General features: G+C 46.2%; 1 protein-coding gene across 1 annotated transcript in view; it reads left to right on the top strand.

Moving 5' to 3' along the window:
• LOC119431849 (cytochrome P450 2J4) overlaps positions 1-27,152 on the top strand; it is a 97,847-nt gene that overhangs the window by 58,154 nt on the left and 12,541 nt on the right. The window contains exons 2-4 of the mRNA XM_037699303.2: positions 15,076-15,344; positions 17,527-17,648; positions 21,744-21,850. Of these exons, the coding sequence (XP_037555231.2) occupies positions 15,076-15,344; positions 17,527-17,648; positions 21,744-21,850 (498 nt within the window). The remainder of the gene's footprint in view (positions 1-15,075; positions 15,345-17,526; positions 17,649-21,743; positions 21,851-27,152) is intronic.

Genomic DNA, 27,152 nt, shown 5'->3' with positions numbered 1-27,152 from the left:
CTATCATATCGCTCTTCATCCGATGATGTTTATTTGTGAAGAACTGCTTTTTAACGCCAAAGCAGTCCTCGGTTTTTAGAACGATGTTGTGCTACATGTTATTAGCCCATTAAGTTCGCAGAGAGGATTAGCGCATCCTCTTTCCAGAGGATGCCGCTGTAATAGTTTTTTATAACACATGCCTCCAAGCCCTTGTGTTTCAAGGGCTCTGTTTAGGCACGTGTGCTTCTGGCCGATTCTTGCATCCCTTATATTTGAAATATCGTATCCTTCTTTCGTAATTCATGCTTCATGTTCATAGTACACCTCATTAGTCATTGCCACAATCTTATTACACGTAGATTTTACGCACTTCACAGCGATTATTTTTAGGCCCCTTTACGGCCACGTCTCATCTACGTGTCAGAATTCATTGCTCCACTGCAAACTTATTAACACTGGCATGGCGCTCTTTGGCCATACCTGGCCCTTGCGCCACTAAATAACATACAATCATTCAATAAAGTAAGGCATGTGGCTAGTACAGTTGCAATGATGCAAGTGATATGAGATGATTTGGTTACGTACATGTAACGTTACAGGTGGATTTAGCAAGTGGCCCGCCTATGCTGAGCGACATGCAAGGCGTTTCACGCCAAAAGGCGGAGGTTTATGTCCTGAAATTGCTAAGTGGTTTATAAAGGACGCGGTCATGCTGGGGCTCCGGATTCATTTTCTACTATGTGGTGTTCTTTAAGGTGCACCAAACTGAATACAGGATTTTAAAGGGGTAACAGCGCACACAGACGAGGACAGGAGACAGCGCTAGACTACAACTGATACTTTATTGAAAGGGGCAACACATATAAAGGCTGAAACAGCCAATGGTAAGGATAACGAAGCCCAACACCAAAAAAGTGTGATAAGAAGAAAGAAGAAAAACTGCCAGCCCTTCCACTGGGGTGGAGATGGAAGACCAGCGAAGCTGTACTATGGTGGGAATTATGTATTTCCAATTATGACTATGAAGATGTGACGGTGTAATTGGTTATTTGAACTATTAAAGAATGAGAAATATATATGATCCGGTGTTTTCCATTTATTTAGTGGCCACAGGGACCATGGCCTCATGGTCGCTACGGCACACCGCCATAGGGTGTACGGCAAAGGTTGGCACGTTCTTCATATATAAACACGTCACCAACGCTGCGCGCGTTCGGTTCGAACGGGCGCAAAACGCCGCCGCCGTCGACAACTTTCACTTGCACATACAGCATACGGCCAATGAGAGTTTTTTTTTTTTCTACACGCGGGCACGACCATCGGAGACTGAGCCCTTAACAGCTTCGCTGTAAAAAAGACACTCATCATGTAGCCCTCTGCCCTTTACATGGGGACATGCAGATATTAAATTTCTTTTTTCGAAAGCGACACTGAAGGCGTGCTTACACAATTATCTTTATTACGATAGATTTCATACGCTTCCATCACTTCGCGTGTCAGCTTCTCCTTTTTCGTAATTACCGAACACTCCCCATAGACCAGTTCACAAACACAACTTCTACAGTGCAATGACAGGATTGACAGGTGGCCTGAAGCGACAGTCTTTCTAACCAGATTAGTGTGTATCCTAAGCCTGTCGTTCGCACATGCCTTTTATGTTACCCGACTGGCCGATATACGTTTTCCCGCTGTCCAAGGGGAGAGTAAATTGCGCTTTCCTCGCAAATAACAAACTGCTCCTCATGTTTTATTGAACATCCTGCTTCCTTTCTGGCATCAGGATTAACCATAGAACATATTCATTAAAGCCTATTGGGGGCAGTGAAGATAACATCTACACCAACTTGTGACTGTGTGCGATTCTGTTCATCTAGGGCACCACTATGAACCTTTATTTCTTTTAGATGCGAAGCATCTTATGGTCGGGGCTATGTCACTCTCTCCCTCCCTCCCTCCCTCCGCCATGCGGCGTCCACACCCCTATTGCGCATGCGCATCATCCTCCCCCTCCTCCCCTCTCCTTGTCTCATCTCCTCTCCTCCCTCCTCCCCCTCCTCTCCTTGTCTCCTCTCCTCTCGGCATTCCTCCTCTCCTCTCCGGATTGCGCAACGAATGGCAACACCTGCGGCTCCGCGCGCGATAATGCGAAGCAGCTTAGGTTAGAGGCGCGACGGTAGGCGCCCCAGAGGCACCGGCAACAGTCACCAACGCCGCGCGCGTTCGGTGCGAACGCGGGCAAAACTCCGACGGCGTCGACAACGGTTCTGCGCGTTGCTGCTGCATGCCCAAGTTTATAGAGCTGATAAAACTACCTTGAGTCGACCCCATGGCTGTTTCGCATACTACTCAGGGTTCCCCTACAGGAAGATGGCGTAATTTTTTTTTCTTGATCGGCTGTCTACACTGGTTACTCCGCTTTATTTTTTTGAGCAAGCCACGAGCCACTCATATAGTCAGCAGATGAAGCGGGTAGCCAGCTGACACCAAGCCAGAAATCAGAGCAAAAAAAAAAAATAGGAAAACAACTGCTCTCTGTCAAGTGACAACACATTTTGAGAAAGTAATTTCTTAAGGAAGGCAAGATAATGCCCCTTTTCACAAGCTTTCAGTGATTGGAGGTGTACAGGAGCAGCGCTTTACCGGCCATAGGCTCAAACAACCAGCAAACATGTTCTTCAATAAAATGAAGCCTTAGGTCAAGAAACTTGAGCGAGTCGTCCACCGGAACCTCATGTGTTAACTGCAGTGGCTTCAGGCACTCGCTAAAAATGTCCAGAACAAGCGATACAGTTGCTTGAAAGTTAAGAGCTTCAGGTTTTAAAATAATAAGGTAGTCGTCCACATACCTAAAAACGCGTCTCACATTCACCAGTCTAAGCGCTCACTGAAAATACCATCGTAGAAGTCTAGATAACTGTCACTTAATAAGGGCGCGATACATGAATCCATGCAGATCTCATTCTCATGTATGAAAGTCCTATCTTGCTAAGTAACATCAAAAATTATGTTTTTTGAGTGAAACAAATGCCGAAAGCGACGATAGACGTGAAATTATTGGCATATAAAACTTATAACCATCCGATTCTAGAATATGCTAGTGCAGTTTGGAGTCCGCATCAAAAGGTTCTGAAGAATAAATTGAAGCGTATTCAGCGCCTCTCTGTACGTTTTATATGCTCGAAATATAGGCGCACAGACTCCGTTACGGACATGTAAGAGTATGTGATTTGGGATCATTAGAATTATATATATATATATATATATATATATATATATATATCCCTCCACCGCAACCGCGTACATGTGCAGTTCAGGGGCAGTTTGAAAAACAGATGTCTGGTGCCACAATTGACAGCGGAAGTTGTTTATCCACTTGTTTGCGCTGCACCAAGCCAGAAAGAGTCACAAGCCTAAAAACATGTGTGCAAAAGCGCGTTTTCCACTTTTCACAGTTTTCGCTATAACGATGCCTCATATTATCTGCTGCGTTGGCCGTTACATCTCTGTGCTTCATAGATAGCCATGAGCTCGTCGACATTCTATCCGAAAAGACCTTGGATGAAGTTTGCACTTCTACATTGCGAACGAAGCCGAGTGAATGAAACTCACCTCAGTAAGCTTGTGAGTGCTGTACGTGCGGTTCATAAAAATACAAGTGAGAACAAGTTTGTCTGTTAGACGCACACGAAAAACAAAAGTACAGCTGGCCTGTGCGCCGGCCCTTGCAGATCCAATTTCGAGCGAACCTGTTTCACTCGAGCACTAAGGAATTCGGCTGCCCGTGGTAATTTAACTACATGCTTTAAAACTTTGCCCTTAATTAAATGACACACCCATTTGAAACCCGAACAGAATGTTTTCCACACATATTCTACATATCCACACACATTTTACGTCGCGAGAACTTCGGCCATAGTAATACCCCCATTTTCATTAAATTTGATCTCCGTGGCATTCATAATTTCTCCAAAGCAGCGAAGTAAATTCTGCGCGTTTCGTAAAGCGCAAGTATAACGCTTCGAGTCACTTTCATACTTAATTTGTTGCAAAACCACAATTAACTAACACACACTCAACGTTGCGTATGTATCATTCAAAACCTATTCCTTAATTTTACCAAACGTAAACAGGGTGTCTCAACAATTCACCGAGGAGACTGGGAAAATCTACTACAAACTTTGTGTAACGCATGAAAATCTAAAAAGAATAGGGTACGCTAATTCTTCCCCGTGCTTTTATTTGAGGCAGAAACGTTACAGTTTCTGATAACTAAGACGCCCCACATTTATATCAAATGTAAACTCGGTGTGACGTATAGTTCTCTTGGGACACTGGACAAAAGCGTAAAATACCCATATAAGGCTTCTGAGCACTTGCTAAAGGTATTTTTTAGAAAGGTCTGTAGTTTATCTTCGCATGCATATTTTACATAGCGTTCTCCCAATTTTAAATCTCTATATCGGTTGTATTTATTATTCTCCCAGAGCAGCGAGCTAAATTCTGCGTCGTTCGTAAACAGCCAAAATTAACCACACACTATAAACTTTGCCTGCACATGCCCCATGACGTTCCGTGTCTCTAAATTTCTTTCACCAAATGGAAGTTTGGTATGACGTAGGGTCCCTCCGGACGGCTGAGAAACATAGCGTAAAATGGCCAAATAACGTTTTCTAGCAAGTGTTAAAGGAAGTTTTTACAAGGGCTATATTTGATCCATACGCACATATTTGCAATAATGTTGCCAGGATGTTTTCTACATTTGATCTCGATGGCATTCGTAGTTCAGCCAGGCCAACGGGCTAAAGTCTGCGCCGCTCGTAAAACAGCCTCACAACGCGCCGGAGCACACGTATTTTATTGTAAAGGCCGCAGCTAACCCACCAACATCGAACTTCGCCTGCACCTCACCTGGCGCTTATTTTGAGTAATATAAACAGTATACTTCGTTTACTCACAGAGGACACTTGAAAAATTACTATGAACGTCCTATAACGCATGAAAATACGAAAAAGACAACGGTTTAGTAATTATCTGCAACGCTCCTAATTATGCCAGAAACGTTAAAGTTTTGCTGCGCATTACAGTTAGAACCTGACCCCCACCCCACCCCCTCCATTTTCAACCAAATGTAAACTCGGCGTAAGTTAGAGATCTCTCTGGACATTTGGAAACATGGTTGATAACGGCCGTACGACACTCTCGTACGCATGCTTAATTTTTTTTATTTTTTTTTGTGAGAGGTATATTTTATCCACATCCATAAAACTCTCCATGCGGATTTTCTGTAGGCATCGTTCAATTTTCGCGAAGTTTCATCTCGGTTGCATTTTTAGTCATGCCAACGCAGCGGGCTACATTTCGAGCCTCTCGTAGAACACTCTAATAACGCTCCGATGTGCTCGAATGCGCACTTTTTGCTAAGGCTAAATTTTTTTGCTAGATTTTGGCTAACAATTTTGTCTAACACTTTTTCAATTTTATCTAACACATAATTTATAGCGCAGTCCTTATTTCTGCATATATAAATAAGCTTTCTCGTTTAGCTTGCTAACGAGAAAGCTTCTAATGCAACTTTAAAAAAAGAAAAAAAAAACACCTGCGAAGCACGTTTAGCGCATGAAAGTTGGGAAAAAGCAAGGGTTGAGAAATTATTTTAAATCCTTTTAATTAAGCCAGGAACATTTTCGGTACACATTACGCTTAACATTCCTTCCGTTTCCACTAATATTGAAGTCGGTGCCATGTACAGTGCCATTAGGAAACTGGAAAACATTGCCCAATACTGCAGCGTGACAATGTGTAACGTTTGAATAAGTTTAAACAAAGACTGTAGTTAACCTACATAAAATAAACATGCATAGTACGTCACCCACAACATGTTTTCTACTTCAACGATATACCATAAGCAACGTACCTCGCATGGTCCGCTGAGAAGACCGAGAAAATCAAGTACACGCATCGCACAACCAGAAAAATTGAGAGTGAACTAGTATTCTGTACTTCTTTTCAAAGCACATAATTAACCTACACACTTCAAAGTTTCGGTAAGCGTCGCCCACAGCATCGCTGTAACCTTTTTCTAAACATTAAATCGTTGCCGTCTTCCGTCCTCCCAAATTGCTGGGGAAACTTTTGAAAGCGTTTCATATAACGCTTCTAATAACCGAAAACGAGGGTTTATCGATTTCAGTTAAGTTGCTATTTAACCACATTTCCTATTTCGCCCTTACAGTTTCCCGCATTGCCGCAGGCTATATACTTCGTTAATGCACCTGTGTTTGCAGAATACCGTATAAAGAGGTATACGCCGTATTTGAGCGCTTCTAATCGTACCAACAGCTTCGCCTGATGCCTGGAATTTTGGCGCAGAGACATTTGAGTGTGGCCATTTACTGCGGCAATGCGCAATTTCAATGAATCTTGACAAAATAGGCCATGTTGAAGTGGTAGCTTTATCACCATATTTTCTGGTAACGCGAGAAACGCACGCGTTTAATATAGTGCCCCAATGCGCATGTCAATGAATCTGTAGAAAATTGTATAATATAACTTTATCTTCATATTTTATCGTAACGCAAAAAGCTTGAAAAATAAAGTAGGTGATGCTAGTATGTATCTTTGCTCTCTGACACGTAATTTTGACAAGCTTGATTGATATGGTTCGAATATCGCTGGCACGTTAGGCAGTTTGATTACGATGTTGACGTATCAATCCACAGGACTAACGAGTTAAATGGCGGCCTTACAATTGACGTTCAAAACAGCACTTTTCTTTCAACGTTTGTAAATCGGTTTTAAACGTGGCTACCCCGGTTACGTTGTCGTATAGCCTCACGCTTAACTTACTGTTAATGTGCTGAAATTCTTATGGCTGTGTGCACTGTCCGTGATTATGCCTGGAGGACACACTTGACGCTTTGTCAGAATGGGGTAACGAGTAGGAAACTCCGATGTGCTCGAATGCGCACTTTTTGCTAATGCTAAATTTTTTTGCTAGATTTTGGCTAACAATTTTGTCTAACACTTTTTCAATTTTATGTAACACATAATTTAAAGCGCAGTCCTTATTTCTGCATATATAAATAAGCTTTCTCGTTTACCTTGCTAACGACACAGGGGATGCAACTTAAAAAAAGAAAAAAAAAAAAACACCTGCGAAGCACGTTTAACGCATGAAATTTGGGAAAAAGCAATTCGCAGTCCTAAGTAATTTCAGCACTGAGCCAGAATCTAACGCCATTATGTGTGACATATCACTCCGTCTTGCGTAACTGTGCAAACTGATGATGCGATTTTTTCTTGATATATAACTGGAGAAGTTGGTGCCTTTGATGGCACCTGCTACTTCTCTTCGCAGGTCAAGGAAAACTAAATATACGAGAACATTGAGACAGTCAAATATCGCAAACATTTGCGAAGTTCTCCACAAGAGTAAAAGAAGGGACAGAAAAGAGTAAAAGAACACCCAGAGACACACAGTTCCTTAAACACAACAGAGTTCGAAAACACTCACATAAGTGAACATGTTTGCCGATTTGGTGGTTGATGAATCTACACAGATGTACATTCAAAGCCACCCAGTACATCACAAAATCATACAAGTGTTACAAATATATAAATCCGCTAACCATATGCTAGCTATGGTATAACAAAAAAAAAACAATAGTGGCGTTAGTCACGAACATTTAGTATGAGCCTAATATTCTTTGTATTTTCGGCGAAAATTTTAAAAGCCACAAGTGCTGTTTCCTGTAGCTGCGTGGTCGGTCATGTATCAAGTATTTTTTTCAGAGGGAATGGCCTACGGTCTAGCAACATGAAATAAGCTTTTGATCTTCACCTCGCAGCATCGTGTCGTGGGCACTCGAGAAGAAGGTGTTGCACGTCTTCGCCAACGTGGCCGCAATGGCAGCGCGCACTAACAGCGCATTGAAGTCTGTGCAAAAGGTGACGCGTGTATGGTGTGCGAAGTCGCAGGGGGTGCAATGGTGTGATAAATTTTAAGTGCGAATGCACTTCTTAAGCGACCCCGAAAACTCCGCCGGCATCCGCGCTCCTCCTCCTCTTCCCTAGCAACGGCGCGAGGAGCGGAGAGGAGCGTCTGTAGCAACGGCGCAGCGACGTCACGCCCCACGTGACTGCGCGCGCTCCGCCCTCCGCTCCGTGGCTGCGCGCGCCCCGCGCCGGCTCCGCACCGCTCTCCGCGCCGTGACGTCACGGCGCGTTGTGCAGCTGGCGCCTCCGCGCCGTGGCTGTGCGCGCCGCGCCGGCTCCTCGCACCCTCTCCGCGCCGTGACGTCACGGCGCCATGCAGCTGGTGTGCCTCTCCCCCCGTTAGGTTTGCACTCACCCTCGGCCGCCGCCTCTCCCCTCGCGCTGACAGCTCCCTCCTCGCCCGGTAACAGCCCCTCGTGTGCGTACTCTCCCCACCGCTCACCCCCTCTCCAACCGCCTGGCGTGTTTCGCTCCGCCGTCACGTGTTGTGTGTGTGGCGCCGGCGCGTCAGTCGTACTCTCTCGCTGCCGTCTCCTTCGCTCGGCTCTGCAGTTTAGTCGCGCGCGCCCCCTCATAGCATAACCCCGTGCTTCGCACTTCCTCATACTCCCCTTCGGGGAAATGCGGGTTTTTTTTTTTTTATTCTTGTTCAACTTTGGCGGAATGAACAGCTTGATGTTAGGGTCTATGAAGAATAAGCTTGAGCACTGTGATTTATGATCAAATCAGGTGCTTGATATGATTATGAGCCACGCCTTAGCGGGGTATTAGGGAGTAGTTTTGACCACTTGGGATTCTTTAACGTGTAACGCGCGGAACACGGGCGTTTATGCATTCGACTTCCATCGAAACCCGGTCGCCGGGGCCGTGAATCGAACCGGCGACCTCGGATAGCAGCGCGAAGCCATAGCCGCTAAGCCACCGCAGCGGGTAATGGCTGGGGGTAGGAATTGTAGTAATTAGACAAGTGCTAACTAGGTTAATTATTTACTTTTTGCCGAGAGACGACTAATTTCTATGAAAGACTTGATGCCCATCCAAAAAGTATATTACCGGTTCCACATATGAAAATGTTCAGGTTGCTAATTTCTGAAGCGGTTGAAATCCCGACCAATTTGACCCAACACTCTTAAAAAGTTAGCGCCTTTGGGGCTTATCTTTTCGTACAACAATAATCGTCATAAGCCTTGCTTGCGTTTCCTTTACTGAAAACTCTGCGCTCGCTACTTTGCTGTCGAGAATGCTATGTCACGCTGAATACGCACATGCCGTTCCGGACCTGGAAGTACCGGGCGCGCAGCGGTGAAGAAAGGAAAGGCGCACAAAACAGATGACAATTATTGTTGTGGGACAAGATAAGCCACAAAGGGTGCAAACTTTTTTAAGAGTGAGGAAACTGAATTGCCGAAGAAGAGCACGACTGTCACGCCCTTAACAGCTGCCTATCAGTGACGTCACTGTTTGCCTCAACGTCGGGAGAGCAAGAAACGAGTGGGACGAATGGCGACTAATAAAACTCGTGCAGAACCCATCTCACGCTGAATATTGACGTTAAGGTGGCTCGCATTGAAGCAATGTAGCCACACGACGTGACGCGTCATACGGGAGGCGTATATGCTGGCGAGCTCCTCTCTGGACACGCTGCTCCGTCTAGCGGCGCCACGGCGAAATGGGCGCATGTCGCTCTGTCTAATTAGCTATTTAATTATCTAATTAGATAATTAGTCCTAATTAATTAATCAACTTCTCAATTATTATAATTAGATTAAAAGTGTCAATGAGCAAGTTGTAGAGCAGCATGAAAAACTCCCGATACAGCTTTCTGTTGCTCAGTAAGAGCACAATCAAATGAAACTGTGTACGTGTTTAGCCGAACTATAGGTACAGGAAAATGCTTCACGGCGCGAACTTTTCAGGATCGGGCTGGACACGAGCCACGTTCACGAGACGGGTTCACGAGACGGCCACTTACGGTTATTTCACGGCGTTCGAAACGGCATTTTGAGGCGTTGAGACCGGCTTTGCGGAATGCCTCGAGAATGGCGGAGAGGCGCCGAAGATGGCTGTCAAATGTTGGCGAAACAACAATGATATCATCGTTGATATAGATCAAAGATATCGGAATATGACAGAAAGACCCGACGAAGATCTGCTGCTTGCGTAAGCGGGAGGTCTGCCGCTATCATTTTTTTTTTTTTTCGAAATGGGCACATGGTGACGAGGTGGCTGTGAGATAGCCGGAAACAGTTCGAGGGCCGTCGACGGCTAACACAGAAATCGCGCATTCCTGCAATGACGACGCGGTGGCAAGCGCGATCCCGGCAGGTAGCACATGGGTAGAAAGGCCAAAGTTCACAAGAGGCAGGCAGGTTTTGTTGTCTCGTACGGTGTACACAATGTGCGGCAAGACGGCAGAGTGCGTCAGGACCACGTCGACAATCTGGGAAACAACGTATTCACCATCATACACAGGAGGAGAGGGACTTAACGGGACGTACGTGGACGCTTGCGGTGGCAAGTGGAGGAACTCGACAGAACATAAGCGGCTGAGAGTGTCCGATAGTACGTGGGCGTCAAAAGGGAGTTCTAGTTGAAGAACGCCTGTGTAGCAGTCGGTAAGGGCTGAGTGCGTCGAGAGAAAGCCTAGGCCGAGGATCACGTCGTGGGGACACTGCGCAAGCACGGCAAACAAACCAATGGTCTGATGGCCAGCAATGCAATATATTATGAAAAGGCATTCAATTCTGTAGAGATACCACCAATCACAGAGGATTGCGTAATCAAGGAGTACAGAAAGGATATGTGAATAACTTTGAAAAAATCTAGATTCCACAAGAAAAGTAGAACGTTACCTATCAAGAAAGGGGTCAGGCAAGGAGATAGAATCTCTCCAATGCTATTAACTGCATATTTAGAAGTATTCAAGCTCTTAATCTGGGAAGGCTTAGGAGTCAACGGCGAATATATCGGCAACCTTCGGTTTGCAGAAGACATTGTCCTATCCAGCAGCAATGGGGACGAATTACAGCAATTGATTGAGGACCTTAACCGAGAAAGTGTAAGAGTGGGCTTGAAGATTAATATGCAGAAGACAAAGAGAATGTTCAATGGCCTGGCAAGAGAACAAGAATTCAGGATCGCCAGTCAGCATCTACAGACTGTGCAGGAGTACGTTTACCTAAGTCAATTACTCACAGGGGACCCTGATCATGAGAAAGAAATTTACAGAAGAATAAAATTAGGTTGGCGTGCATACGGCAGTCATTGCCAAATCCTGATTGTGGGCTTGCCTCTGTCGTTGAAAATAAAAGCGTACAATCATTGCATTCTACCGGTGTTAACATATGGGCCAGAAACTTGGAGGTTAACAAAAAAGCTAGAGAACAAGTTGAGGACCGCACAAAGAGCGATGGCACTAAAATGTTAGGCGTAACGTTAAGAAAGAGAGCGGTGTGGATCAGAGAGCCAAAAAGGGTAGTTGATACTCTAGTTCACATTAGGAGAAAGAAATGGAGCTTCGCAGGCCACGTATGCGTAGGGCAGATAACCAGTGGGCCATTAGAGTTACAGAATGGGTGCCGCTGGAATGGAAGCACAGTCCAGGAGAGCAGAAAACTAGGTAGGGCGATGAAATTTGCGGGCGCACGTTGAAATCAGCTAGCACAAGACAAGGTTAACTGGATATCGCAGGGAGGGGCCATTGTACTGTAGCGGACATAAAAATAGGCTGATGATAATGATGAAAACACAAAAATGGTTCTATGAGGCACCCTCAAGACCAATTTGAAGGAAATTTGTTGACTCAGAGAAAAAGTTAAATTAGAGGAATACTTTATTCACTAAATTCTTTTTTACATGAGCACTCGAAAGGTGGTAAGCTTAAAGAATAGGAAGCAAATCCGTAATTCTGCACCAATAACATGTATCGCAGTTCTCGTAAACTGCAAGCGTTAGCATTTAAAACGGACAATTTCGATATATCAATTTATATTTTACATGAATTTGTTACAATGTTTACAAGAGTTTTGCTAATGAGCTACTCACATTTATGGTGTATTTAAGAGACATGTAAAATAATCAATTTTGTCCGCTTTATATGTACTGAAGAAGGATGGTTTGCTGGGTGAGTTGGTAATCCATTCTTGAGGCGAGTAGCGCAAGAAATAAGACTTGATACAGACGTGAGGACGAGGAACACAGCGCTGATAATGAACTGAGGTTTATTAAAGTCGCATATATATATATATATATATATATATATATATATATATATATAGTAACAGAACAAATATTTAAAAGCAAAAGTAGGACAAAATAAATTTTCCAGCGCGTAAGAAAAATGAAAAGAGGTGCACATACAAAAGGACGACAGAAAAGGTACAGCGCTGGCACAAAGGGCCCTAGTGTACTTGACAATACAGCATTTAGGGCACAGCGTTGAGCTAGTTAGAATTTAGACAAAACATTTGTCTAAATACCAACTTGCCCAACTCTCTGCCTTAAATTCAAAAGTAAGAAGCAACAAAGCACTGGACACTAAATTACGCAGCAGATATTCTAACTCCGAGGCTTGTAACGTGCCAGATGGTTTAGTGACACACATTTTGCTCACTTGATAACAAAAACGCTTCCTCAATCTCACGTGCCACCTTGTCTTTGTATCTAGCAAGTACTCCAGTATCAGAAAACACAGGAGTCCAGCCGCATTCTTTATGCAACGATAGGTTAGAACACGGCTGGCCCTTGAGAAACGTTTTATGGTCCATTTACCTGTTATGTAAGCAATGCCCGGAGGAGGCTATGGCCCGGTCTGTCCCACGTAGCATTTTCCGCATGATAGGCGAATGTCATAAGTGATGCCTACTTCACAGGCGACCATTCTCTCACGTGTGGCGAGATGGCCTTGTTGGTTCATCTTTTTTAAGTGAAAGTGAAAGTTTATTTTCTTTTCAACGAAAAGAGGGCGCCAAGATAAAAGGCAAGAGCCTGACGAGGTCCTGGTCACCCGTGGAACAGCTGGCATTGTGCACAAGCACTTCACAATAAATTCTCAGTGAATTTCTCAAGCCTTGCAAAAAGCATTACGCAGTAAGAACATGCATGAAATTTGAACAAGAAAAGAATAACTAAATCGCATGCACAACTTATCGTATGAGCAGTATAAAGATAAATAATTTTCTACAAACATAAAAATGACAGTCCTAAAACACAGAAACAATATCACAAAGCTGGCAACAAGTGTGTAAGACAAAAACATCTCAAAGGTAAAAAATGAATACAAAGTCGGTTGACAAAATAAATATCTCATTCCGTTTGTTCCAATAGGCGATTTTTAATTATAGATTTAAAACGTTTTTGTGGAAAGTAATATTCCCTTTCAAAGGAAAATCGATTTATTATTGTAGGAATTTGGTAGCTTAGTGTTTGCTTGCCGTAATTAGTGCGTGTGATTGGAACAAGCTTACGTTGCGTCCGGAAAGCATATCGGCTGCTGGAATTGTCTGGACAAGAAATAAAGAATTGATGTCGATGGATGTACTTAAGTAGACAGAAATTCTATACTTCCTTTATTTAGTTATTTATTTATTTACATACTCTCAAGGCCCGAGGGCATTACAGAGAGGAGTGGCGAGTGCATATGAAGTCGTTGGCAATCTTTCTGAAATTACATTAAGGATGCCATGTTTCTGAAATAGTGGTGAGGTAGGTAAATCTGAAGCTCTGCCATGAAACCCCTCAATAGCACGCAAAGCGCATTTCTGAATTGAAATTATTTTAAGGTAATTGCTGGATGTCGTAGTTCCCCAAACAAAAATACAGTATGATAACCTTGAGTACAGGAGTGCGTAATACATGGATATCTTTAACCAGGGGGCCAACAAATGAGATATCTTATGCAAATAACCGACTGTTTTACTTAGATCGGACGTAAATTTGTTAGTGTGAAAATTCCAAGAAAGATTTTCATTGAATCAAACACCAAGAAATTTCTGGTTTGAAACTCGCTTTAATTCAGTATGCGCGTAGACAATTTTGAGAGTGATACTTTCTACTGTATTGATAGGATGAAAAATAATGTAGTTTGTCTTTGATATTCGAGATTCAAAATCTATTCAAGATTCAAAATCTTGAAAGGCAGTAGTTGAGCGCTTAGTAAAGACAAGGACAAAAAAAGGAGACACGGACACACAAGCGCCAGAGTCTCCGTGTGTCTCCTTTTTTTTTTTTTTTGTCCTCGTCTTTACTAAGTGCTCAACAACTACCATTCTCTCACAGTGCTTGATATTGCAAGCATGCTGTCCTTACGTGCTGCCCTCATCACTTCTGCCAACCCTTAGATGTACTGTTAGGGGCAATTGACAGAATGTTGATATTGTTTTTCATTGCTGAGTTACAGAGTTGTAAACTTGACAGTTTCGTTTTCTGAACATTTCCGATTTTCAACAATCTTTATAAACAAAACGACAGCCTAAATGAAAACATCTGCTTCTATCAGTCATTAGATTTTTACTTTTTTTAAATGCCACAAACCTCATCAAATTTCATGCAGTGGTTGCTGAAAAAAGCGGTTTTTCGTTTCCCTTGTATTTAGATGGGAGCCCCCGAGCTAAAGCTTCCTAAAGGCCTAAAATATTCCATGTAAGGTACGTAGAGTACCTTACATGCAATATTTTGGGCCTTTCTAGAGCCCGCTACACCGTACACTTGTCATTCGCCGCATCATCCACTTCCCCACACTATTTCTTGGCACTTTTTGGCCATCTCTGGCCCTTGCGCCATAAAACACCATCACCACCACCAATGCTTCTTTTTAACAGCTTCGCCATAAAACAGCGAGCACGATGCATTGAACTGGAAGTTACACGGTTTCATCTTTAAGAGAAAGTTAAATGTTGGTCTCGCTGTTCGAGAATCCAGTATGAAAGAACCCGAAGCATTCAAGCACATCAAGCATTCGCCGAAAGCAAGAGTATTTACAACGTCTTCCTCCCTACAATGAGGCGCAAAATAATGCCGCACATGTCATGAAAAACCGACGTAAAATTGCTGAACTTGTTCCGTTACTAAATATTTGCTCCATTCTCTCACATTTCAAAGGCTGCCATCATCAGCACCTATTATGCGCTTCAAAATGGTGCCACCGGGGACCTCGGTGGAATGGCCATCTACGCCGTTGCCCTAGCAGCCACCGTTCTTGGCTCGGCGTTTATCTGGCATTCCCAAAGAAAAAGTCGGGGTCTACGCCCGAAGCAGCAGCCGCCCGGACCGAGGGGAATTCCCATTTTGGGAAACATGGATTTCAACAAACAGGGCTTCTTTCGCACCAAGGCCATGGATTGGGTCAGGCAGTACGGGCCTTTGTTCAGGCAAGTACACACGATTTCTTTTCGGTCTTGTCATGAGCACACTGCAGTTATATAATAAGGTCCTCCTAGGCAAGGGTTTTGTCCAACTGTATCGGCTGTCCATTCTCCTAGGTATCACCTGTCCAGTTTCTTGCGATGGTATGTTTAGTGAAGTTCAGCAATTCCTTGCCAGCGGATTTGGTGACCTTGTTACAAACGGAAACGCGCAGGTTCAGCATGCGCAAGTCTGGCGTGCCCTTTGTTGTCCTAAATTACGAAACGATCCCATTTTTCTCAACACATAAAACAATAGGACTTTGTACACGTGCATAGTCACTGCATAATGTTGCATTTTATTGCGATAGCAATTATATGGACACTTCAAGCGGATTTCTGCCGTCGCCGTCAGGTTCCGTATAAAGTCCAAGGGTGATAAAATCGTCGCCGCGCGCCGTATGCTGTATGTGCGAGTGAAAGCGCGCGAGTGAGGTTTCGTATAAAGTCCAAGGGCGATAAAATAGTCGCCGCGAGCCGTATGCTGTATGTGCGGGTGAAAGTGAGCGAGGGACGCGCGCTTTCCCGGAGCGAACGCACGGCGGAGAGCAAACGCGACCGTCGCTAAGGCCGTAGGGGGATGGGAGGGAGGGGAGGTGACGTTGTGCTGCAGCACCAACGGCTCAAAGGGAACTGGCGACTCAGTCTCGCACGCGAAAGGAGGAAAGCGAGAAGGCAGCGCGGGAGGGAGGAGGGGGCGGATTCTACTGTGCCCGCAACTGCGTACTCGTACTTTGCGCGGCTGCGGGTGTTCGCCCGCACCGTATCTTGAAATTTACCTGCAACACGGCTCCTACCTTTGTGTGCGCTGTGCGTTCGCCGCTCAGTTTCCGTTGAAGCGATAGACCGCACGAACATTCGCTCGCTGCTGCTCCTTGCTCACGTCAGCGTTTTCACAGTGGTTGTCTGCGGTCATCGAGTAGGATCTATTCATGTTTGCTTGTGCGCGCTGACACCATGCTTGTTAATTCAGTTAGTAAGCGAAAGTGTCCAAGTTTAATATAACTACTATCCTTACTCCGTATACAGCTCTCTACTAATTCGCTAACGCAATTAATGCTTCGCCTTTCGGGCGAAACTGCCACTTTTTCATAAAATGTACAATTTAAGTACACGTTATCTAGCGGTAATTATTTTGCTTGGAACAGAAGCTGTAGCCGATGTTTGCGTCGCCGGTGGCGGAGGCGCGCAGCTTCACGGTTGTCGATTGGCCCGTCGGTCGTGCGGTGGACGGTGCGTCGGCCGAACTGCCGTATACTTTGGACACCTCTCGTGTGCTAGACGTTCCACAGCACTGGAGGCCGGTTCGCCGTCGGTATGTTTGCCGCTAGCGAGGACGTGCCTTTAACCGGAAGTACAGCGTTTTGAAAAGCGCTTTGGCGATGACGTATGTCACGTGACATCTGGAGGAGCACTCGACGAGGAGGAGAGACCAGCCGACGAACGGGGCGTAGCGAAGGAAAGAGTGAAACGATCGAGGGCCGTGTTTCGATCATCAAACGCGTGTAACTCCGCTATTACGGCACCATTTCGAAAAATTTTTGCGGCTAAGTGTTCATCGTAGACTCGTGCACAACTGCAAACCAAAACTTAATTTCGACCTCTGGGTGGTTTAGGGGCCGTTTAAACAATATGCCTTGTAGCAAAAAGCTTTTCAGATTGTGCAGGAAAGTTTACGCAAGTTGGTTCGCGTTAACATACTGGCCAGTAAATAGCGCTAAGGTACGACGAACAAAGAAGGTTCGAACGAGCGCATGCGCGAACCTCGCGAGCGAGACATCTTGATCTGGTCGCATTTGATTAGTTGTTAAGTGGAAGAGTAAAAAGAAGCAGTCTCCGTGTGTGTTCGTCTGTGTCTAGAACCTTTTAGATAGGTTCTACGTGTATGTGGGCTTGGATCACATTAAACCAATAAATTCTTCGGTTAAGAGTTCCCGATAATTTTGGGGACCCTTGTTAGCTCTACGAACGTTGTAATATGGCGGTGCTGTTTACCACTAAATATATGGAACTGCCTTTTACAACATTCTTCTGCCCACATTATTTATCAAAAGTGCTACTCTAGGTATACAGACGTCTGCAGAAACTCCGAAGAAACTTGATATCAAGATGGAAACCAGGATTTAAAACCATGGTGCTTTCTTTTCAGATTGAAGATGCTTGGAGTGAATGTGGTCGTTCTCAATGATTACGATCTAATCAGAGACACATTCTCGAAGGCAGAGGTACTGCACCGCCCGGCAGCTTGGTTACTGAAGGAGACCACAGAAGGTATGAACACATGATATTCTCTTCTATAATTGTGTATCCCTGTAGGGGTGCACTGGTCCCACTTGCGCGCGATTGATTGCAGCTCCAGTCAATAACAGCACCGATAAAAGAACATGAAGTGGTCACTGCAGCGACCTTTGTATTCAAATAATTTGAAGGCCCAATTTCGAAACGTGTAGCGGTACCAGGATGCCAGTGGAATTAGACCGCGTTACCCCACGTGATATGGTTGCTGAGTGTCCGCTCGACATACATTTTCCGGCTCTAGCTCCAAGAAATAATGCATGATGACGCTTTACATTTGAAAAGCATTTATTATATTGTTGCGTGAAAGAGAACGAACAACGTATTTCGCGAAGGAGACAACGAAGACTGCGGCTGCTGCTTGGGCGCCATGTCTATCTCCTGTAAATACGCACCAGTTAAGCAGGTATATATTTACCTGCTTTGGGTAGATATATATTGACACAAGGTGCCTTCAAATCTCGCGCGCCAGCCATCTACTGTGCCCGTGCATGTGTTGCTACGTACGAAAGATAGCAGCAGCGAAGCGGCCGATACGTGCGCACAAGGCACGTGCGATCGGAGCAAGAGATCATCAGGCGGGGCTCGAAGAAGAAGAAGACGTGTGGAACGCTGGTGAGAAGACCGTGTACGTTGGAGCGAGACTCTTGCTTAACTGTTTGTCAGCACAAGTTCGCCCAACGTAAATCAATTAAACTAACTTTAACCAACTGTGTGTTACAATATAAATGCTCGTACGGTAAATGTCCGTTCACTGCACGAGAATTTTGAGGACAGGGCTCTCACTTCCAGTGTCTCTGAAAAGGGGGGCCGAACAGAACGGGAAATCCTCACCGGAATTCAAGCTGGAACTTAACCCGAACCCGAACCGATTCTTGGAACGTGCCTGAAACCGAACCGAATCTGAACCGAAAATAAAAGTTGCAGTTTCGCCCTCAAGGCGAAGCATCGATTGCGACAGCAAATTAATGGACAGCTATACGAAGGATAGTAGTTTGTGGATGTATAGCGAAGCTGGTGCGGACGTTAGGCAAGCACAACCGACGTTAGAGAAGTGCCACGACCCCAATTGAGATTAGACGACGGTACACAAGCACCACCACCACAAGCGACGAACGTAACGCGCGCACGCACGTGTGCGTAAGTGAAGCTTATAAATCCTCATTCTTCTCGGCCCTCCGTGAAGCGCAAGTGCCTTGAACTAAATTAATGTTTGCAAGTAAACTGCGTCATGAAATGCGTAAGGTACCACTTAAACACAAACTGCAGGACATGACAGCTTCGGATTCTAATACGACTATACGAGAAAACATAATTCTGTTGCGCGGAAACTGAAACACAGACCCTTTTCCAGGACCGCCTCTTTTTGGGGTGAGCACCCCACAAAAAATCCCGGCCGACTAGAGGCTAACGGCGTCACTGTAAAATCGGGCTTCTCGGTTTCCTTTCTTCCCGTTCATAACATAGCGAGGGTCTCTAATCTGGCACCTTTGGTGCCTTCAGGTAGCATGTGTGGGTTTATTGACCAATTGCCTTCACCTAAAGGGTTCACGTAGACGCGAAGCTGTGGCAGAAAGGATGTTCCACATCCATCACCACGGCCGTGAGTGGTGGCGCTGGCTAACAAACACTCCCAGAGTTAGTTCTAGTAGATAAAACGTAAATGCCCCAGAAAGTGGATGGGAAAACGGCGCAGCGGTACCTGAATTGTAAGAGCATCGCGCTTCTTCTTTTTCTTTATGGGGTTTAACTTTCCAAAACCAGTTCTGATTAGGAGGTACGCCGTAGTACAGGGCTCCGGATTAATTTTTCTCAACTGGGGTTCTTTAACGTGCACTACAACGCAAGCACATGGGCGTTTTTGCATTTCGCCTCCATCGAAATGCGGCCGCCGCGGCCAGAATTCTATCCCGCGACATCTTGCTAAGTAGCGCAACGCCTTAGTTAACTGAAAGAGCATCGCACGCGTAATACGAAGACGTGGGTTCGTATCCCACCTGCGGCCAGTTGTTTTTTCATCCCCTTTCATTTCCACTTATTTTCACTTGTTTAATTCAAATTACAATTACGGAAATTTCCCCTATGCTGTCCTTGGTGTCAATTTTTGTTGGCTTCTTATGATATGGCTGTATAAATACACACACACACACACACACACACACACACACACACACACACACACACACATATATATATATATATATATATCGGGCTTCCTCGTTGTTTTCTATCACAAGTGATTGTTATCAGCCGAGTTCACGTATATCGCAGGACGAAGGCCTCTCCCAACACTTCATCCAACAGCGAAATAATTTGACTAAGGTGAAAGGTGCTTTAAAAAATTAAATTATGGGATTTTATGTGCCAAAATTACGATTTTATTATGAGGCACGCCGTAGTGGGGGACTCCGGAAATTTGGACCACCTGGGGTTCTTTGACGTCCACCTAAATCTAAGTACACGGATGTTTTCGCATTTCGCCCCATCGAAATGCGGCCGCAGTGGCCGGGATTCGATCCCGCGACCTCGTGCTCTTTAATGGGGCCGCTATATATATATATATATATATATATATATATATATATATATATATGTTTGTGTGTGTGTGTGTGTGTGTGTGTGTTAATGGCGGGAAGTTATGCCGCGGTTAAGCGAACGCTAGCCCGACTTTCGCGATTTAACCAGGCTGTGAAACATACTTTGATGTAAGTAACCTAGTGCTGGTTTTCCTTGAATAATTAGACGCTATAGATACTCGGAAAAGTCTAAGCACTTACAAGGACAACGCCCTAGGCACTAAAACGTTGTTTATAATTATACGAGACGTTATTTATTCTTTACGCTTGAAGGAAACAATTTCACACTTACACTAGTTAAAGTTAAAGAAAGCAACCATTAAGTTAACAATTTAAAGGAAACAACTATTTCATCGATAATAGATAAGGTTGAACCCAAGTCGCCGTCGATCAGCCCTAGGACAATCAAGTGAGCCGGAGTTTTGCGAGTACATGCCTTGATGCTTGGTATGACGGCAGTGTAACTCAGGTGTCATTAGATCTAACATTTCAAGCAAACTAATACTTGCCTAACTTTAAAGGTCTTTGAATGATAAGGACGTTGACTGATGCTCATGAGAGCCTTGGTGTACAGTTCTCGCTGTCTTAGGGAAAAAGTAGTGAAAAAACAACAACAAGCAATATTTCTTCGTTCTTCACGTAGGAAATAAGAAAAGCCGCACGAACTATATTAAAATCTATATTGTCACGTAGTAGTGACGCTGAAGTAAACAGTCGTAAAACTGTGTATGACGAAACTGATTCTTTATTGGGCGAACCTGTGCCCACAAAAGCAAGCTACACTCAAAGCACAACGAAAGCGGCGAACACAGTCGGCGGTCGTCGAAAATCTGATCAGCGGCGAAGCGCGTCGCCTTTTACACCCGAGTCATCGAAGGTTCCAGATTAATCCCTAATGCCCGCGTGTCTTCCAGAAAGTTCTAGACAATTCGCGTCGGTCATACAATCAGATAACATAAGCGTCGGTGAAAACAGGCAACGGAAAGAAGCATCGATAACGTTCTAGAAACTTCCGATACAGGCGCGTCCTGCGCCGAGCGATAACGTTTAACATTTGTTAGCCGGTGGAAAGCGGCCACCGGTGAAAGATAAACATGTATACGTGTCAATATCTTATTCAGTAATGGGGATGCATAAAGCAGATAAGTACGAATAAGTAAGGCGAATATATATATATATATCTATTTATAACTGTCTGTTCCCTGACATAAGAAAAGGAAAGCAGGGCTAGTTAGTGTGGATACATTTTTAACTACTGCGCGACAGGAAGACAATTACAGGACAAGGACACGCTTCGTTCTGTGCATTAATTTTGTTCTATTACTTTGTCTTTCTGTCGCGCTGTAGCAAATAATGTCTCTTTTCAATTCTTTTATTCACGCCAGCCCAACACAGTCTGCGATTACCGGTGCTTTTGTGGCTCGAGTTAGTCTTCCATGAGTGACGCATTGCTGCGCGCGTTCAGACCATGTCAGGGAACATCTGGTGTCTGCAGGTCTCGCTGTTCTTGGCGGCCGGGAATGGCGGGAGAACAGGCGGTTTGTGACCCAAGCGCTCGTTGACCTCGGCTACGGAAAGCAAACCATGTGGGACCGAGTACAGGTAAGTTTGAAGCTGTGGGCTGAAAAACGGCATGAGGAGAACCATGTGGCTTCTGCTGAGTGCGCATGTTGATGTCAATACTCCTTATGCAGACAAAAGCGGTTGATAATGGTCTTTAAAATATTGAACATTTCATGTGTTACTTGAAGAAGCATATAAGAGTCAGGGTGTCTAGGGGCTCCTTTTTTTATTGGAACCATATGAAGAAACCAGACAATGAAGACATAGAAGGCGCCGCGGAAATCAGTTTTACGTTTAAGTGTGATGTAAAAACAAAAATTCGGCAGAGACACTTAATACTGCTTATGGGTGGGAATGCGAAAGCATTATGGTTCCTTCTGCTCATTCGGCGTGTGTCTGTCTGCGTATACATTGGCCACAGACCAGCTCATTTCATACACTGATGACGTGGCGTCTAGAGTCCATAGTAGTAGACAAAACACCGATAAAATCCGAAGAGCAAGTAACGCACGAGAGGCCGCGCGCTGATTTTATACACTCATGACGTGGCGCCATCTCCTCACCAATGGCTGCGCTATCATGTGCTCAATGCCGTACGCACTAGGCCACACCTATAGTCAGCCAGATGGCTGCGACGTGACGTTTGCAATGCCGTACGCACTAGGCACACCTTTAGTCTGCCAGATGGCTGCGACGTGACGTTTGCAATGACGCACGCACTAGGCACACCTTTAGCCAGCCAGATGGCTGCGACGTGACGTGTGCCATGACGCACGCACTAGGCACACCTTTAGTCAGCCAGATGGTTGCGACGTGACGTTTGCAATGACGCACGCACTAGGCACGCCTTCAGCCAGCCAGATGGTTCCGACGTGATGTTTGCAATGACGCACGCACTAGGCACACCTTTAGTCAGCCAGATGGCTGCGACGTGACGTTTGCAATGACGCACGCACTAGGCACACCTTTAGCCAGCCAGATGGCTGCGACGTGACGTGTGCCATGACGCACGCACTAGGCACACCTTTAGTCAGCCAGATGGTTGCGACGTGACGTTTGCAATGACGCACGCACTAGGCACGCCTTCAGCCAGCCAGATGGTTCCGACGTGACGTTTGCAATGACGCACGCACTAGGCACACCTTTAGTCAGCCAGATGGCTGTGACGTGACGTTTTCAATGCCGTACGCACTAGGCCACACCTTTAGTCAGCCAGATGGCTGCGTCGTGACGTTTGCCATGACGCACGCACTATTCACACCTTTAGTCAGCCAGATGGCTGCGACGTGACATTTGCAATGCCGTACGCACTAGGCCACACCTTTAGTCAGCCAGATGGCTGCGTCATGACGTTTGCCATGACGCACGCACTAGGCACACGTTTAGTCAGCCAGATGGCTGCGACGTGACGTTTTCAATGCCGTACGCACTAGGCCACACCTTTAGTCAGCCATATGGCTGCGTCGTGACGTTTGCCATGACGCACGCACTAGGCACACCTTTAATCAGCCAGATGGCTGCGACGTGACATTTGCAATGACGCACGCACTAGGCACACGTTTAGTCAGCCAGATGGCTGCGACGTGACATTTGCAATGACGCACGCACTAGGCACACCTTTAGTCAGCCAGATGGCTGCGACGTGACATTTGCAATGCCGTACGTACTAGGCCACACCTTTAGTCAGCCAGATGGCTGCGACGTGACGTTTGCCATGACGCACGCACTAGGCACACCTTTAGTCAGCCAGATGGCTGCGACGTGACATTTGCAATGACGCACGCACTAGGCACACCTTTAGTCAGCCAGATGGCTGCGACGTGACATTTGCAATGCCGTACGTACTAGGCCACACCTTTAGTCAGCCAGATGGCTGCGACGTGACGTTTGCCATGACGCACGCACTAGGCACACCTTTAGTCAGCCAGATGGCTGCGACGTGACATTTGCAATGCCGTACGTACTAGGCCACACCTTTAGTCAGCCAGATGGCTGCGTCGTGACGTTTGCCATGACGCACGCACTAGGCACACCTTTAATCAGCCAGATGGCTGCGACGTGACATTTGCAATGACGCACGCACTAGGCACACGTTTAGTCAGCCAGATGGCTGCGACGTGACATTTGCAATGACGCACGCACTAGGCACACCTTTAGTCAGCCAGATGGCTGCGACGTGACATTTGCAATGCCGTACGTACTAGGCCACACCTTTAGTCAGCCAGATGGCTGCGACGTGACGTTTGCCATGACGCACGCACTAGGCACACCTTTAGTCAGCCAGATGGCTGCGACGTGACGTTTGCAATGACGCACGCACAAGGCACACCTTTAGTCAGCCAGATGGCTGCGACGTGACATTTGCAATGCCGTACGTACTAGGCCACACCTTTAGTCAGCCAGATGGCTGCGACGTGACGTTTGCCATGACGCACGCACTAGGCACACCTTTAGTCAGCCAGATGGCTGCGACGTGACGTTTGCAATGACGCACGCACAAGGCACACCTTTAGTCAGCCAGATGGCTGCGACGTGACATTTGCAATGCCGTACGTACTAGGCCACACCTTTAGTCAGCCAGATGGCTGCGACGTGACGTTTGCCATGACGCACGCACTAGGCACACCTTTAGTCAGCCAGATGGCTGTGACGTGACGTTTTCAATGCCGTACGCACTAGGCTACACCTTTAGTCAGCCAGATGGCTGCGTCGTGACGTTTGCCATGACGCACGCACTAGGCACACCTTTAATCAGCCAGATGGCTGCGACGTGACATTTGCAATGACGCACGCACTAGGCACACCTTTAATCAGCCAGATGGCTGCGACGTGACATTTGCAATGACGCACGCACTAGGCACACCTTTAGTCAGCCAGATGGCTGCGACGTGACACTTGCAATGCCGTACGCACTAGCCACACCTTTAGTCAGCCAGATGGCTGCGTCATGACGTTTGCCATGACGCACGCACTAGGCACACCTTTAATCAGCCAGATGGCTGCGACGTGACATTTGCAATGACGCACGCACTAGGCACACGTTTAGTCAGCCAGATGGCTGCGACGTGACATTTGCAATGACGCACGCACTAGGCACACCTTTAGTCAGCCAGATGGCTGCGACGTGACATTTGCAATGCCGTACGTACTAGGCCACACCTTTAGTCAGCCAGATGGCTGCGACGTGACGTTTGCCATGACGCACGCACTAGGCACACCTTTAGTCAGCCAGATGGCTGCGACGTGACATTTGCAATGACGCACGCACTAGGCACACCTTTAGTCAGCCAGATGGCTGCGACGTGACATTTGCAATGCCGTACGTACTAGGCCACACCTTTAGTCAGCCAGATGGCTGCGACGTGACGTTTGCCATGACGCACGCACTAGGCACACCTTTAGTCAGCCAGATGGCTGCGACGTGACATTTGCAATGCCGTACGCACTAGGCCACACCTTTAGTCAGCCAGATGGCTGCGTCGTGACGTTTGCCATGACGCACGCACTAGGCACACCTTTAATCAGCCAGATGGCTGCGACGTGACATTTGCAATGACGCACGCACTAGGCACACGTTTAGTCAGCCAGATGGCTGCGACGTGACATTTGCAATGACGCACGCACTAGGCACACCTTTAGTCAGCCAGATGGCTGCGACGTGACATTTGCAATGCCGTACGTACTAGGCCACACCTTTAGTCAGCCAGATGGCTGCGACGTGACGTTTGCCATGACGCACGCACTAGGCACACCTTTAGTCAGCCAGATGGCTGCGACGTGACGTTTGCAATGACGCACGCACAAGGCACACCTTTAGTCAGCCAGATGGCTGCGACGTGACATTTGCAATGCCGTACGTACTAGGCCACACCTTTAGTCAGCCAGATGGCTGCGACGTGACGTTTGCCATGACGCACGCACTAGGCACACCTTTAGTCAGCCAGATGGCTGTGACGTGACGTTTTCAATGCCGTACGCACTAGGCTACACCTTTAGTCAGCCAGATGGCTGCGTCGTGACGTTTGCCATGACGCACGCACTAGGCACACCTTTAATCAGCCAGATGGCTGCGACGTGACATTTGCAATGACGCACGCACTAGGCACACCTTTAATCAGCCAGATGGCTGCGACGTGACATTTGCAATGACGCACGCACTAGGCACACCTTTAGTCAGCCAGATGGCTGCGACGTGACACTTGCAATGCCGTACGCACTAGGCCACACCTTTAGTCAGCCAGATGGCTGCGTCATGACGTTTGCCATGACGCACGCACTAGGTACACCTTTAGTCAGCCAGATGGCTGCGACGTGACATTTGCAATGACGCACGCACTAGGCACACGTTTAGTCAGCCAGATGGCTGCGACGTGACATTTGCAATGCCGTACGCACTAGGCCACACCTTTAGTCAGCCAGATGGCTGCGTCATGACGTTTGCCATGACGCACGCACTAGGTACACCTTTAGTCAGCCAGATGGCTGCGACGTGACGTTTGCAATGACGCACGCACTAGGCACACCTTTAGTCAGTCATAACCATGTAGCCGCCGTGGCGTCGGGCAAGCGTGCTCTTCTCGCACATCAGAGGCCCGGGTTCAATTCCCACCTAGACCAAAGTTTATGATATGTAAATTTCGTAAGTTTACGTCAGTAATTTACTTCGTTTACAGGAACTTCCATGAGCAATTTGACGCCAATCCGAGCATTTTTTGACGTGTTCTTACTCAATGCGTAGTCGTCCATGGTACCATCGTTGGGTCACGCCACCGACGCCGGCGGATTTTCGCGTAATGGGGCATATAGTGCTTTCGCATTAAAGTCGCACTTACGAGGCGAGGCATCGATTGCGACAGCAAATTATTAGAGTCATACGAAGTAAGGATATTAGTTTTATCGGCTGTGTAAACTTGTAAAGATTTGCTTACTGACTACATTAACAAGCATGGTGTAGAGCGCGCACAAGCAAACATGAACTCATTTCACTCGAATTTTACGGAACATCATGGCAACGACGAAGGCGTAAATGCACCTGGAGTGTCCATATAATTCTTATCGCAATAATAAGCTAAATGGAAAGGAAAGCGGACGGAAAGATAACTTGTCGTAGGTGGGAGCCGAACCCAGACTTTCCGCATTACTCATGTGGTACTTTACGGAAAAGAGCTTGGTTCCGCCTGATGATTCATGCACTCAGATGCTCAGATAAGGATAATGAATCCATTTAATGGCTGGTCTGGTTCCATCAAAGTGGTTAGTAGCCCGCTGCTGACTTCACAGACTACTTTCCTGTGGTTAAAAGGGTGTTCCACATCCGCCGCCATGGCCATGAGTGGCGCAG

The sequence above is a fragment of the Dermacentor silvarum genome, chromosome 10 (assembly GCF_013339745.2).
Source record: "Dermacentor silvarum isolate Dsil-2018 chromosome 10, BIME_Dsil_1.4, whole genome shotgun sequence".
In the NCBI taxonomy this organism is placed as follows: domain Eukaryota; kingdom Metazoa; phylum Arthropoda; class Arachnida; order Ixodida; family Ixodidae; genus Dermacentor; species Dermacentor silvarum.
Note: the sequence above shows the minus strand (reverse complement) of the source record. Positions and strands in the feature narration are given on the sequence as shown.